This window comes from Callorhinus ursinus, unplaced genomic scaffold (genome assembly GCF_003265705.2).
Source record: "Callorhinus ursinus isolate GAN/ISIS: 27379988/994484 unplaced genomic scaffold, GSC_fseal_2.0 scaffold9, whole genome shotgun sequence".
Taxonomy (NCBI): Eukaryota; Metazoa; Chordata; class Mammalia; order Carnivora; family Otariidae; genus Callorhinus; species Callorhinus ursinus.
Genome location: NW_027397071.1, coordinates 30,474,922 through 30,489,031, shown reverse-complemented (window position 1 = coordinate 30,489,031; position 14,110 = coordinate 30,474,922). Strand labels below are relative to the sequence as shown.

The following is a 14,110-nucleotide window of genomic DNA, read 5'->3' as shown; positions in this document are numbered from 1 at the left end:
CCACCCCTTTCTTTTTATCTGCTAAGAAGATGACTGATTCAGAAGATAAGCATAGTGATTACATAATATCACATATCTGAAAGGTGGCCAAAATATTTTCTAAAATTTTTAAAGCTAAAAATTTTTAAGATACATAAACAAAAAAAAACCAGTGGCTATTAAAGTCTCTTCTGTAATGGTGAGTGTAAGCAAATGATTCCTCTGGGCAGAGATGAAGATGCTGAAATGTCTAAAACAGATATGGACCCTTGGAGGGTCTATGGATGAGCGCTGCTATGTCTGCATGTGCAGAAGAGACTGGCAGATGCCCGGAAGGACAAGGAACATCTTCTTAGACCAGGAAAGAGTTCCATATCTGGGGACAATTCCTGTGTTGGGGCACAAATGCAGAAGCTCTTAGAGGGACAGGTGCCTGATGGTAAGTATATCATCTTTTTGCTCTTTCTGATCCTTTGCTAACTGGGATGCACAGCCAAAAGCCCCCTTTTTGCAGCCCTGACAATAAGCACCCACCTCTTTGGGTCATTCACACTTCTCTGTCGTTAAAAAACAAATGCCCTTCTCATGAAGGGGAGCTCAGATTTGTCAGAAAACAATGACACAGTTGACCATCTAATTGTAGGTCTCTATGCCTAGTGCGCATCTAAGTGTGGGGAGATACGTGTAATCAGAACTGCAGCATAGGCTTGGGAGATCTAAGTACTTATTTGAAAAGTTTTGAATACCAGGCATGATCACCTCAATTACTGTGCATGCATTTGTGATCAGTGACATGAATGAGAAGAGTGAGTTAAATTAATTTTCCTTGTGCCCTAAAATTATAGTATCCTCTCTGCTTTCATAATGATTTGACCTGTATAGAGGAAAAGGAAGTCCCTGTTATTTGTCACTCCATCATGAAAAAAATCCCCAGGCAGGAAGACTGTCACAGAGAGGACTACTCAGCTGTAGTGGCCAGGAAGGATGTTTTTTTACCTTTGCACTTTCTGGATATTCTTCTGGGGTGCGGTGTAGCAAGACGTGGCCTTTGCTGGGGATATTTAGGTATATACAGTTGGCGGCCACGTCATCAGGCACAGTAAGTTTGTCATAGCGGTGGTCACTCATCTGTTGCATGATCTATAAAGAGAAACAAAGCAGGCTTATGCAGAGCATTTCCCCACACTTTCAAACAGAAGGAAGGCAGCGTGTGGTTATAAGCTTGCAACGGATGCCTAAGAATGTTCCTATGAAGTTCCTGCCTATTTCCTCTAGTCATTTAGACTCCCAAGAGGAAAACTCCATGAAGCTAGGATTCTTTGGAAGAACTGCAAGTGTTCTTGTTTTGTTTTTGTTTTTTTTTGAAAGTGTGTGTTTGTCTGTAAATTTATTTTTATTTTTTATTTTTTAAAGATTTTATTTATTTTTTGACAGAGAGAGACACAGCGAGAGAGGGAACACAAGCAGGGGGAGTGGGAGAGGGAGAAGCAGGCTTCCTGTGGAGCAGGGAGCCCGATGTGGGGCTTGATCCCAGGACCCTGGGATCGTGACCTGAGCTGAAGGCAGAAGCTTAACAGCCACCCAGGCGCCCTGTCTGTAAATTTAAAAAGGTTTTAAAACTGTCCATAATTTTTCTAGTTTTTGTTCATAAGACCTATCAGTGAGACGTGAAATGGACATATACAAAAGGCCCAGCTGGGTTTTTTTTTTTTTTAAAGATTTTATTTATTTATTTGAGAGAGAGAGAATGAGAGACAGAGAGCACGAGAGGGAAGAGGGTCAGAGGGAGAAGCAGACTCCCTGCTGAATGGGGAGCCCGATGTGGGACTTGATCCCGGGACTCCAGGTTCATGACCTGAGCCGAAGGCAGTCGCTTAACCAACTGAGCCACCCAGGTGCCCCCAGCTGGGGTTTTGATGACGTCCTTGGCTGAGTAAGCAGGGCTGTCCTGGTCTACAGGAAAAAGGGACTATAGTGGTAATCATTCTGGTCAATAATCTGATTTAGCAATAACCACACACACACACACACACACACACAAACACACACACAATTTCCTCTTGTAGATACACTTAAATTGAATTAGCCTGTCTGTTGGCAGGTGATGCCCTTAATATAATAAGCATAAAAATCACTTGAGGAGAATGTTAAACTCATATTCCTAGGCCTCACCCCCAGGGATTCTGATCAGGCAGATCTGAAGTGAGGCATAGAAATTTCTATTCTAAAGCTCTCCAGGTATTTCTGAGGCAGATGGTCCCAGACCACACTTCGTTTAAAAAAAAAACAAACGGGGGCGCCTGGGTGACTCAGTCATTAAGCGTCTGCCTTCAGCTTGGGTCATGATCCCAGGGTCCTGGGATCGAGCCCCGCATCAGGCTCCCTGCTCAGCGGGAAGCCTGCTTCTCCCTCACCCACTCTCCCTGCTTGTGTTCCCTCTCTCGCTGTCTCTCTCTAGTTCTGTCAAATAAATAAAAATTAAAAAAAATCCCACCTAATTTAACAGGTCTATTCATCAAATGATGGGTTTATTAATGCCTTCATATATAATAACTTTTAAAAAAACCCAAAGGTGAACTCTGTACAAAATTTTAAAAGATTGACACCTTATCCTTATCTCCTCAACACAATCAAAACAAAACCCCCAAAATCAACCACCCATCCCTCACTACAAAAATATCCAAACACCAAAAACAGACAGACAAACAAAAGCCCAAATATATTTTGGGCTTAGTTATGTAGACTCTTTCCATTCTTTATCAATAACCATACATTTTAAGGAATTTGCTGAAATGCCATGCCATAAAGTTATAACAAGATCTTTTCTATAATCTGGTTTGAATCTATCTTTCCAACCAGGTCTCCCTGTACTCTTCAATATCTGTATGGAAATGTGCTTTATATTACTAGACCTCAGAAGTAGGTAGGCTTGCCCACTCAGTGGTGGCAGCATTGGGCAGTAAGATTCCCAGTATGGAAGAGTGCAAGAGACTGCATGCTCCTGTAGAAAACTCATTCCAAAGAGAACATGGAGAGTGGCATAGAGTAGGCTCTTCCTGACTCACCAGTCAAGTAATCCATTCACTCCTCCTCATGTAGACTATGTCAAAAGCCCGGAGAGGGCAGGAGTAATCTGATAATGGTATACCCTTTGCACAGAAAGAAACATCAGGCATGGGGATGAGCTTAAGCACTGTACCAAAGGCTGAGAGACACAAAGATGAGCGGGACACAGATCCAGTTTTTGAGGAGGTTACAGCCTAATGGAGGAGACTGGCAAACAATTATACAATAAGAAGAAACAGGGCACCATGGGAAACATTTAAAAATTATTATCTAATCTCAAAATTCCCATTTTACAGATCTCTGAGAGAGATCAAATAACTTACTTGCTCAAAGTCATATGGGTAGATTTAATACCATATCTGGACAACTCAAAACCTTCTTTATTAATCATCTCACTTTGCCCTCTTTCTTGACCCCCAGAGCTGCAGCAGATCTTGCTCTCCTATAAACTACTATAACATCTACTTTTTTGCACTCATTTGGTACTTATAATTTATTCTCTTGTGGTATCATTCACTCTTCTTTCATATGTAATCCTATCACGACATGCTACATTTTGGTGTAGCTACAGGACTTGGCTGGACATCTGTCTTGCACTTCTTAAACTGTTCCCTAAAGGGATAGGCCCATAGAGGGTATCACCTGCAGTGGTTATTATTCTTTAGAGCCCTGATGGAGAAACCTTAGATCTACTTGAATATGTGGACATTTAAGAAGTGAAAGACATTCCTAAAGAGTAGCTGTTCTAAGAAAATTAAAAACATATTCAACTTAGCCCTCTTTATAAAATGGATATGCCCAGAAATACTATGGAGAGGCTTATGAGAAAAAAAAATCCATATCCAAGTAGCTTTCTTCTATTATGAATTGCTATATAAATACATCTTATGCAGACTTTCTTTTTGGCTGCTTTTAAAACATATTAATAGTAGCTTCCATTGTGTGGAAGGGGGCACATTAGGCAATTAACTCTGGAGTAAGACCTGGGTTTGAGTCACAGCTCTAGCCTTTATTAGTTATGTAAATTTAAGCTTTTTTTTTTTTTTTGACTTCTTGGTTTTCTCACTATAAAACTGGGATAATAATAGTCTTTCATATATTTATTGTGAAAGTTAAATGAAGATAATATATATAATAAGACACAGAAATACGCCCTTAATAAGCTATTAGTATTTTATGGCAGCATGACCAGACAAATAAGGGTCAAGTTTCTATCCGCAATCAGAAAGAGCTAGGTCTGAAACCTTGCTCTGCTAAACACTGTGTGACCTTGAGCAAGCTCTCCAAGCCTCAATTTCCTCAGCTATAAAATGGGATGACAGTGTCATACCTATTTCTCATAGAGTAACTATGAAGAATATTTTATTTTATTTTTTAAAGTAGGCTCCATGCCCAGCACGGAGCCCAAAGTGGGGCTTGAACTCACGACCCTGAGATCAAGACCTGAGCTGAATTCAAGAGTCAGACATTTAACTGACTGAAACACCCAGGTGCCCGTGAAGATTATTTTTAAAAACAAAGCAAAACAGATTATGTCTGTGCAGTGCTTAGCACAAGTTCCTAGTACTTATTAAATATGTAATAAATGTGCACCCTTCCCTCTTTGCTTCTTGCAAGTCATTTGGCATCTAGCAGGTAATTAAAATATGCTTGCAACTAATTGATTCATTTCTTCACTCCTTTCTTCTTTTTTTAAAAGATTTTATTTATTTGAGAGAAAGAGCATGAGCAGGGGGAGGCACAAAGGGAGAGGGAGAAGCAGACTGTGTGCTGAGCAGGGAGCCCGATGCGGGGCTCCATCCCAGGACCCTTGGATCATGACCAGAGCCGAAAGCAGACGCTTAACTGACTGAGCCACCCAGGCACCCCTTCTTCACTCCTTTCAAAGGATATAGCAAACATCAAGAGTACACTGAGACGTTCACAATTTATATATGTGAACAACTGCATATATAAAAACAAGGTATGGTCTTCATCCAGAAAAAGAAATACAATTCATTAATTAATGTGAATGGGGCTAAATCAGTGAGGCCAATGTTTGGCTTTTTCCTTATGTTGTACAATAGGACACTACACTCTGTGGTTCTCACCCAAATGATTTTGGATGTAACATAATAGGGAGTGGTGGACCTGGGGCAAACTAGACAGTCTGTAGCACCTGAAAGCATCAAAACAAAGAAAGAAAAGAAAAAACTTTGTGTATATCGAACTGAACATACATATGTCTCTGTCAGTTTGTGACCTGTGATTTAGTAAAATGGTCCAGAAGCCCAATGAGCAGATGGATTTCCTCAAGATATAAGTGGAATTGTCTCTAAATGCAACATGCAAGTTAGGATTTATGAAACTTTTCAGCAATCACTCTTGGTCAGTCTGGCCAGCATGTTTCTTTCTGGGTGCATGGAATAGGATTCTAGTATGTCTGAATCTCTACTTATTATGTGTTATTGAAGGTGGGCCAAGATGGCTAGTCTGCTCATTTACAGTTAGAACTGACTGTCATCTTCATGTGGATTCGATCGAGTTTACCCGAGAAATTCAAGATTTCTTCCAGACCACCAGGAGACAGTTCCCTGGGCCAGGGGCTTACTAAGTAGGACCTCAGTAGGCTTACTAAGTAGGACAAAGATCCTTAAAACATGGTATGTACAGCCATTTTTACCTGGTCAAGCTTAGACACAAAGAAAACAAAACCCAGAAAACTGAATTTTTCCATTGACCTAATTTTCTAAGCCACTGGGAGAATTGTGGGCAGCATATTTTGGTCCATCACATTCAGACTAGTTGTTCCCACTAATTCATGGTCTACAGGGTGATTCACTACATTCTTTATCCAAAGGCAAAGAAATCACCTATCACTCCTAGTGTAAGATGAGTTGAAAGAGAAAGAAGCATGGCAAGATCACATCTATGGGCCTGACTATACCTTCAATGGTCCCATGAGCAGCCTGGCAATTTCTCCACCTCTCAGTCTGACTCATGCATGTCCGGTAGTGACTAAGGAGCAGAAACATGGAATGTTGTACATTCCAGAGGAAGTATTATCAAGGAGCGTTATCAGTGCTGACTTCTTGTTTATTAGTGAGGGAACAAATTAAAATCTCCAAGGCTGTCCTACTTCAGCAAGTGCCCAGTTCTTCTGAGTAATGGAGACTGTATATTTCCGTTCTTGGGGTGCTTTATTTACTTGGGCTCCATCCCTTCCATCCCCCACCCTCAGCTCCTTCAGTGAACAATCCTGCCCGTTTGGTTCCTCTGTGTTTTCCCTGTTCTTCAGTTAATGAGATTTATTTGAAATTGTAACCATTGCTTTTCCTCACTCATTGGTATTTCTCTCTTTTCCGGATCTGATATTTATAATTTATAGCTTCTGGTGAGAGTATTCTTAAAATTACTAACAACAGAGCTAGTACCAACCTAGCACTGTTTGAGGATACTTACATTTTTTTTCATTGTTATCAGTAAAGGAATTATCATACCCTTGGCGGGGAAATAATTTAACATTGGGACATGATAAAGTAATTCACTGATGAATTCTACTGAGAGTTATTCTTAAAATAAATGTCTTAACAAAGCCACCTTAGGAGACGTTTTTCAATCAATTTATTAAGGTCCCATGGTTATCATTTTAAGACAGGTTAAAAAATGTGCCCAGAGAAATGACTTTTAATAATAGAACAGGCCCCATTTGGAGCAATGAGGGGTTCTGTTTAACTGTGGAAAGGAGAAAATACAAAAGCTATGTCAGGCGTAGTCTTTCTAAATTAAAAGGATTTAGGAAGTGGTAACTATAAGTAATAAACAAAAAATATATTGTTTTTTCTTGAAAAAGCCAAAGGTGCTTATTCTAAACACAAAGAGTTTCTGTGTTCTCCAACAAAGAATAGGTTTCTCTTTTTCTGTGAGAGTGATCATTTTCCTTTCTTGTATATGTTACTATTGTCTAAATAAGACAGCTTGCCATTTACTTATAGCCGGGTTCAGGAAATACACAGATATCCACAAGGCAGGGTGCTCACCATTCGGAGAAGAACCCATAGAAAAAATTCGGAAGACTGTATCTCTAACATCTTTCCTCTGTTGGAACTGGCGATGTGAGGATGTGCTCATGGGCCTGCCTGGCAGGGCATTGCCTCAAAGAGCTGAGGCTCCTGAGGACGAAGATGCAGCCATAGTGCGGGGAGGAGCAGGTTTTGTTTGCTCTTTGTGGATGCACAGAAGCCTTTGTTAAAAGATGAGCATCATTTCAAGTATCTTGAGAATGTGGCTGTTGGCTGTTCAGTTCTATGTGCCAGCATTTTTTCCTAAAAAAGGGTGGAGGTGGTGTATTGCTCCAGAGCTCTGTGTAAAGTGTTCTTTTAACCCCAGGGGATCAAATTCCTGCTTCTCACTGTGCCCCAAGTCTGAATGGAAAGGAGAAAGCTCTCTATGGACACTCTAAATTCCTGAGAGGCCCTAGACTCCAGATAATACGCATGAGTTCAACACAGCTTTAGAGATAGATCTGAGAAGTCAAGTCCTTGCTTTAAATGCCATTTCTGACTTGTGCTGTTTCCCAAAGGAATTATTCCACTTTATGTAAAACAAAGTATTATTGGGATTGGACATGACTAGTGTTTGGTTCAATTCAACAGTTCTCTATGGAGGGCCCCCCTGGGGCTAGGCACGATGACAGCGACAGGTGGGAAAGAGAAACAAACCCAAAGATAACTTAGTTGCAAGCTCTTCCTTCAGGAGATGACAATCTATAATTTAAGGCAGGACAGGCACACAAAGGGGATGCTAGCAGTAAAAAGAAAGTCAACCTCACTCCTGTTACAGGCACCCCCTTAATAAAGAAGGCACACAGCAAAGTGGAAATGGCTCTGAGAACCATGCTGGCCGAATCATTGTGGTCTGTTACACAGCTGCTGGTTTGGAGGAATCTGCCTTGCTCCCCAGAGTGGAGCTGTCACAAAATAGAGTGGGAAACGTCTGGCTTTCAGCCCAAGAGAATTTGCATGGCTAGTTGCATTAACAACCAGGCATTTCCGGCAGTTCCCAGCATTTCTGGGAATTTTCTCATTCAAAGGGCTGGAAGGCAGCTACATTCTCCCACTTGTTACTCATGGTTTCTTTGTATTACATCAATTATTAAAAAACAAAAATTCTTGGGCTATGTTGTTTCACAGAACAGTTTAGGACTTTAATGGGTCAAATACTGAAAGGTGCATAGAAGGTATTTAGGTAGTATTTATTAGATTTTTGTGTATTTAGAGATGGTTAGGAAATATTCAGAGCATGTTTGGCTCTCTCATAATTGATCACTTATGAAATATACATATGTACCCATGTCAACATATCAAAACAGGCAATATTAAAAGGGACAGATTATAGATTCTATTGAGATATATGATGTGATTCTCAAGCATACTTTTTGTTGCTACTGTATATCTAAAATTACTCATTCATTTATTTATCTGTCCATCAAGAGTTTATTGAGAGCTGACAATTAACCAGGCATTAAACCCAGACAGTCCTTTTAAGGCTGAGTCAATACAGCTATGGATAATATTCTAGAACTACTGTGTTTTCATTTTTTATGGATCTTTCAATGGATCAGCTCAAAATGAACAGAACCTGAGAGAGGTTGTCTGTTAAACATCCTCTCTGAATTGATGGGCTATACAGATCCTAAGAATGAAGTAACATGGTTCCTTTTAGTCAAATCTGGGCCAACTTTCAATGCCAAATATTCCCATCGAAGCTAACTGCCATTTCCTCCACAAATTCTCTCTCATATTTGGAGTTGCTGCTTTTGTTCCGATCATAAGGCCCACCTGAATATGGGGACGAAAGACTTCTGTCCTTCAAACTACAACCACAAAGCACATGAAGCATTTCTGGAAGGGATCCTCAAAAAAAAAAAAAAAATGGTTTCTGTGGAAGGCTGGGAAAAACTCTCATCTTCTCACTAGAGGACCACTCTGAGCTCTGTGGAGGGCTGGGGAGCAGGGCATAGGCAGGAGGAACAAGGGAGATTCTCTGGGTGAGTCACAGTCTTCATTTTCTAATTTCAGGGGTGTAGAGGAAAGAAATTCAGACCAAAGCACCCCTTCCAAAATGCAAAATCTGGGATCCTACCTCCCTTCTAACCCCTGCCCATGCATTCTCTAAGACTAGCTCTGTGGCAGAAACAGATCTCCCACAGTCTTGTTTATATATTTTATATGCAAGATATATATCTAGTTGCCTACTTAGATATTGAAGTCATGCCCTGGCTATGCTTCCCCAGATACCTGTACCCTAATCCCACCTTCAAAAATTAATTCCCCTGAGGACGCCTGGGTGGCTCAGTTGGTTAAGTGACTGCCTTCGGCTCAGGTCATGATCCTGGAGTCCCCGGATCGAGTCCCACATCGGGCTCCCTGCTCAGCAGGGAGTCTGCTTCTCCCTCTGACCCTCCCCCCTCTCATGTGCTCTCTCTCTCTCTCATTCTCGCTCTCTCAAATAAATAAATAAAATCTTTAAAAAAAATTAATTCCCCTGGGTACTGGGGGCTTGGGGATCTTCTAGGTTCTTTGTGTCATTTGACAGCAAGAAACAACTGGAGCATTTATTGAGCTATCTTCTATTTATTGGTGGTTCATCTATTCTTCATTCATTTCTCACACTTATTCATTTCTACAAATGAGAAAACCAAAGTTCAGAGAAATTCAGTAATTTGTCCAAGGTCACATGTTAAGTAAACCCAGGATTCAAGTTCAGGTACATCAACCTCCAAATGCTTACTTTTTTCCTTTCACACCAACTACCATCTCTGAAATATCCCTTGAAGGACTAGACTCTGAGCTCACTAACTTGCAGCCTTTGCGCTGACTTTTCCTGTAGATACAAGTTATTTGACATGCATATATATTTATTTTTTTAAAGATTTTATTTATTTATTCGAGAGAGAGAGGGCATGAGCAGGGGGAGAGGTGTAGAGGGAGGGGGAGAAGCAGACTCCCTGCTTAGCAGGGAGCCCGATGTGGGGCTCGATCCCAGGACCCTGGGATCACGACCTGAGCTGAAGGCAGACGCTTAACAGACTGAGCCACCCAGGTGCCCGACATGCATATATTTTGAAAAGTTTGCCTTTAAATGCTTTTAGATGGAGAAGAAGAGGAGCAGGCTCCAGAGTGAGAGAGGAGAAATGGCCAAACACACACACTTTACAATGATGTCCAGGATCAGTCCTGTTCAGTCTGACCCTACCATTGGTGGATTAGTGCTTATTTTCTGTATGAGCAAATATTCCTTGGCTATCTCATCAGTAGGGCATATATTTATATTTTCTTTTACGATAACTGTGATTGCTTTGCTTTAGACTCATTCAAAATCTTCTGCCTGGCCTACTTGGCCATTGTGAAAGGGTTGCCTTGGGGTTAGAGAAGAATCTGTTCTCATGAAAGAGAACACTTCCCCCTGCCCTCCGAAACGAGGTGAAGAAAATCATCACTGGGACCTCCAATTACATCTAAGCCTAGGTGTTAAAAAAAAAAAAAAAATCTTTAGTGTATGTTCAGTACTCTGAGATTTTTAGCTCCAGGCAGTAGTGTGCTGGTAAATGTAGGGGAAAATATATGCATAATATACGCACATAAATTTATTACAAATTTTACCTATATGAAGGATGGGTAGCACACAGTTTATAAATAATAATAAAATGTTCAATACTCTTGAATGTAAATTTCATATTGCCAATTGATTCTCACAACAGAATGCTTCTGTGGATTTTTGTTGAGCAGGAAGCCTGACATGGGGCTCGATCCCAGGACCCTAGGGTCATGACCTGAGCTGAAGGCAGTCAATATAGCTATTGACTGAGCCACCCAGGCACCCCAAAATACCTGGGAATTTAACAATCAGCTCTCATAAGCTGGTAGGAGCTGCCTCTAGCAAACCACAGCCCTACACAGGAGACTTCATGATTTTATAAGACTTAGTTCCTAGATGTTAGTGTAAGTTGGCTCTTCCTAAAAAGTTACTTTAGCCCTACAGCCTCTTAGTTAATGCCATGGATAACTTTAGCTTTAAAATTTGGCTCATATAACTTTTGTGTCCTCATGGGCAAATAATAACTGGGGATTAACCTTCAATGGTTTTATGAAACCCACGGACTCTTGGAAGGAAGGGTGGCAAACTGGGTTTGCTAAGTAGGAGCTTAAATTCACTGAAGCTCTCAAACACGCAAAAGAAGGTGGAAAGGGTTTCCCTTTTCACACTGACTAACTGGAAGCTTAAACTCTGTTCTATGTGTAAAGAATGAAATGAGAATCCATGGTCTGCATTCTTAAACTTGGCTCCAATTAATCTTTTTTTCTTTTTTTTTAATCATGGGGCTTGAACTCATGACCTTGAGATCAAGACCTGAGTTGAGATCAAGAGTCGGATGCTTAACTGACTGAGCCACCCCGGGACTCCTTGGCTTCAAGTTAAAGCATTGTTTTCCTTTTAAATCATCTTACCCTTTTATTTCTGGTTATTTTGATATCCTTCATGCAACTTTGTAAGCAGCTTTTACAAAATGATGTGAGGTAGGAGTATATAATTTCAGACAAATCTTCTAAAACATGTTTCTAATTATAAACAAAAAAACTAATTATAAACAAAATTATGAAACATAAGCTTCTTATGAGATTCAACGATGAAAAGTTAAAGTTCTATTGGACTTCAAACAACCATATACCATTGTCAAAACTCATTGAATTGTACATCTAGAGTGTGAATTGTATGGAAATAAAGTGTTATTATATGGAAATTATATTTCAATAAAGCTGATTTAAAAAAGTTGAAGTCTTCTTTCTCCCCTCTCTGCCCCACCTTATTCTTCTCTCTTCCCTCTTTCCCTATGGTAACCACTATTAAAAGTTTGATATGAGTTCTTCAGATTTTTTTAAAATATACACACTCAAAACAAAATCTGTTTACCCCCCTGAATTTGTCAGTAAAGGAGACTGCATAGAGGCCCCAACTCCACTTCCCTCAAAGGCTGGTAATAAAAGGCAATTACATACGGCCTTGTTACTCAATTTCTGTGATTTATTTCATTTTTGTCCATGTATACTAAGTAGTTCCAATACCTGAAAATAATGTTACACAAAAATCTAATAAACATTGGGACTGTATACAGCTATTTAGTTCCTGGCTCCTGAAAACACATGCTGGTGTGGTTACTTGACGTTCAGGAGTCACTGCTGTCTCTAATCAGGGGTCACCTTAATTGTGATAGGCTCAGAAATTAAAATTTCTGTGAAACAGGGCTGACAAATCTCATTCATGTTTTAGGACTGGGTTTCTTAACCTCGGCACTATTGATATTTTGGGCTAGATCATTCTTTGTTATGGGGGCTGTCCTGTGCATTGTAGGATGTTTAGCAGCATCCCTGTCTCTATGTACTACATGCCAGGAGCATCTACTCTCCCACCCACCATGTTGTAACAAAAACATCTCCAGACATTACCAAATGTCCCCTGGGGGGCAAAGTTGCCTCTGGTTGAAAACCACTGTTTTTAGGAGAAAGTCATCAAATTTATTTATATTTTAGGAGAAGAGCTGATATTCATGGGAAGGAGAAGGAAAAACAACCATAAAAAGAAAGAAAGCAAATTTCCAAATAAGTATTCTATTTACTCTTTTGCCCTGAAAAGAAAGGGATAAGTGTTTAAAAAAACAGCTGTTGTCCCCATATATCTTTTCCCAGAAACCAGGGTACAGAAATACCCTGTAAATGACTACAACCAAACCATGGCTAATGAAGAAAACAGCCATCCCCACCTTGCCTACTCTTGTGTGGGGTTACCTTTGGGTTGGGGAGAAACCTTGGTTTCCTTCTGGATGTGGTTTTTGCTAGTGTCAGACAGTGAATGTTAATAAGGTACTCTGAGAAGCTAAGGAAGTGATGTCATATTCTTAGTATTCTATAACTAAGAATCCTAAGTTTGAGAACTGGGCACGAATTTGGAAATTATCAAGTCCACTTCTCTTTTACAGAGATTCACAGATGAAAAATTAATTGACTTAGCTAAAATCACACAAAGTTAGTAAACTGCAAAGTGAGGACTAGATCCTAGCTCTACTCAGTCCAGGCTTTTCTATTGGTTTTAGTTTGGTGGAGAGAATTTAAGGGGGACAAGAAGGCACCATGTCAACTCCTCCCTCATCCCTTCCTCCACCTCCACTTTAAGGGGTCTCTCTTCTCTTCAAGATCTAAATAAGAATGTCTTGTACCTCTATTCTTTGATTTGTGTAATATACTAGGCCAGTGGTTCTCCACCATGGCTACAGACTAAAATCATCTGGGGAGATTTTTAAAAAGTACAGATTTCTGGGTCCCAACCATACAGATTTTTTATTTATTTGGTCTGGAGTAAGACAAAACATCAGAATTTCGTTTTTAAACATTCCCCCCCCAGGTGACTGTAATAAGTAGACAGGATTGAGAACCACTATTCTGTGCCCTCTCGATAATTTCTACTTATCTTGGGGGTAAAGGGTGGGAGGGGGGAAGGAGGGAGCTTATATTCTCATGTTATCTCTGGTCCCAGTTTCCAGAGAATTAGATCCATTCAGAGATAGTTATTTTACAGGTGCTATCCTTTTCAACCATGTCAACATAGGCAGGGACTCCAGTCTTTCTTTGATTCCCTCAAAAAACCCTATTCACATAGTGTAATAGGTTTTTCTCAGGTTTGGCAGGTTGGAGTATTGCAGTAATATGAACACTTAAAATCGAATACCGAATGCTGGTGTTCTTCAAAGACTTGACAACCCTGTCTTGTGGCTGAGGCCTCTTCTCACTCCCTTTTCTCTTCTCTTTCCCTGTCTTCCTGTTCCTAGTGCCTCTAACAAAGGACATTTTTGCGTTCTCTTTTGCTGTATTGTCTACTGACCTCAAGCCTTCAAGGATTGCACCTTTCACCCCAAAGGACCTGTTGTATTTTCCTAAACAAAGACAATTCCCTCCCTAAGAGCAAGTCAGGGTTTAGCTCTTCTGAGGGTCTGGTGAACATTGTGGTTGCTTCCCCCACATCTATTCTCTGT

At 40.4% G+C, this 14,110-nt stretch overlaps 1 protein-coding gene across 3 annotated transcripts in view; it reads right to left on the bottom strand.

The window, feature by feature from the left end:
• DDAH1 (dimethylarginine dimethylaminohydrolase 1) overlaps window positions 1–14,110 on the bottom strand; it is a 133,201-nt gene that overhangs the window by 4,541 nt on the left and 114,550 nt on the right. For all 3 annotated transcript variants that reach the window (XM_025872572.2, XM_073896390.1, XM_073896389.1), the window contains exon 5: window positions 976–1,119. In XM_025872572.2, the coding sequence (XP_025728357.1) occupies window positions 976–1,119 (144 nt within the window). The remainder of the gene's footprint in view (window positions 1–975; window positions 1,120–14,110) is intronic.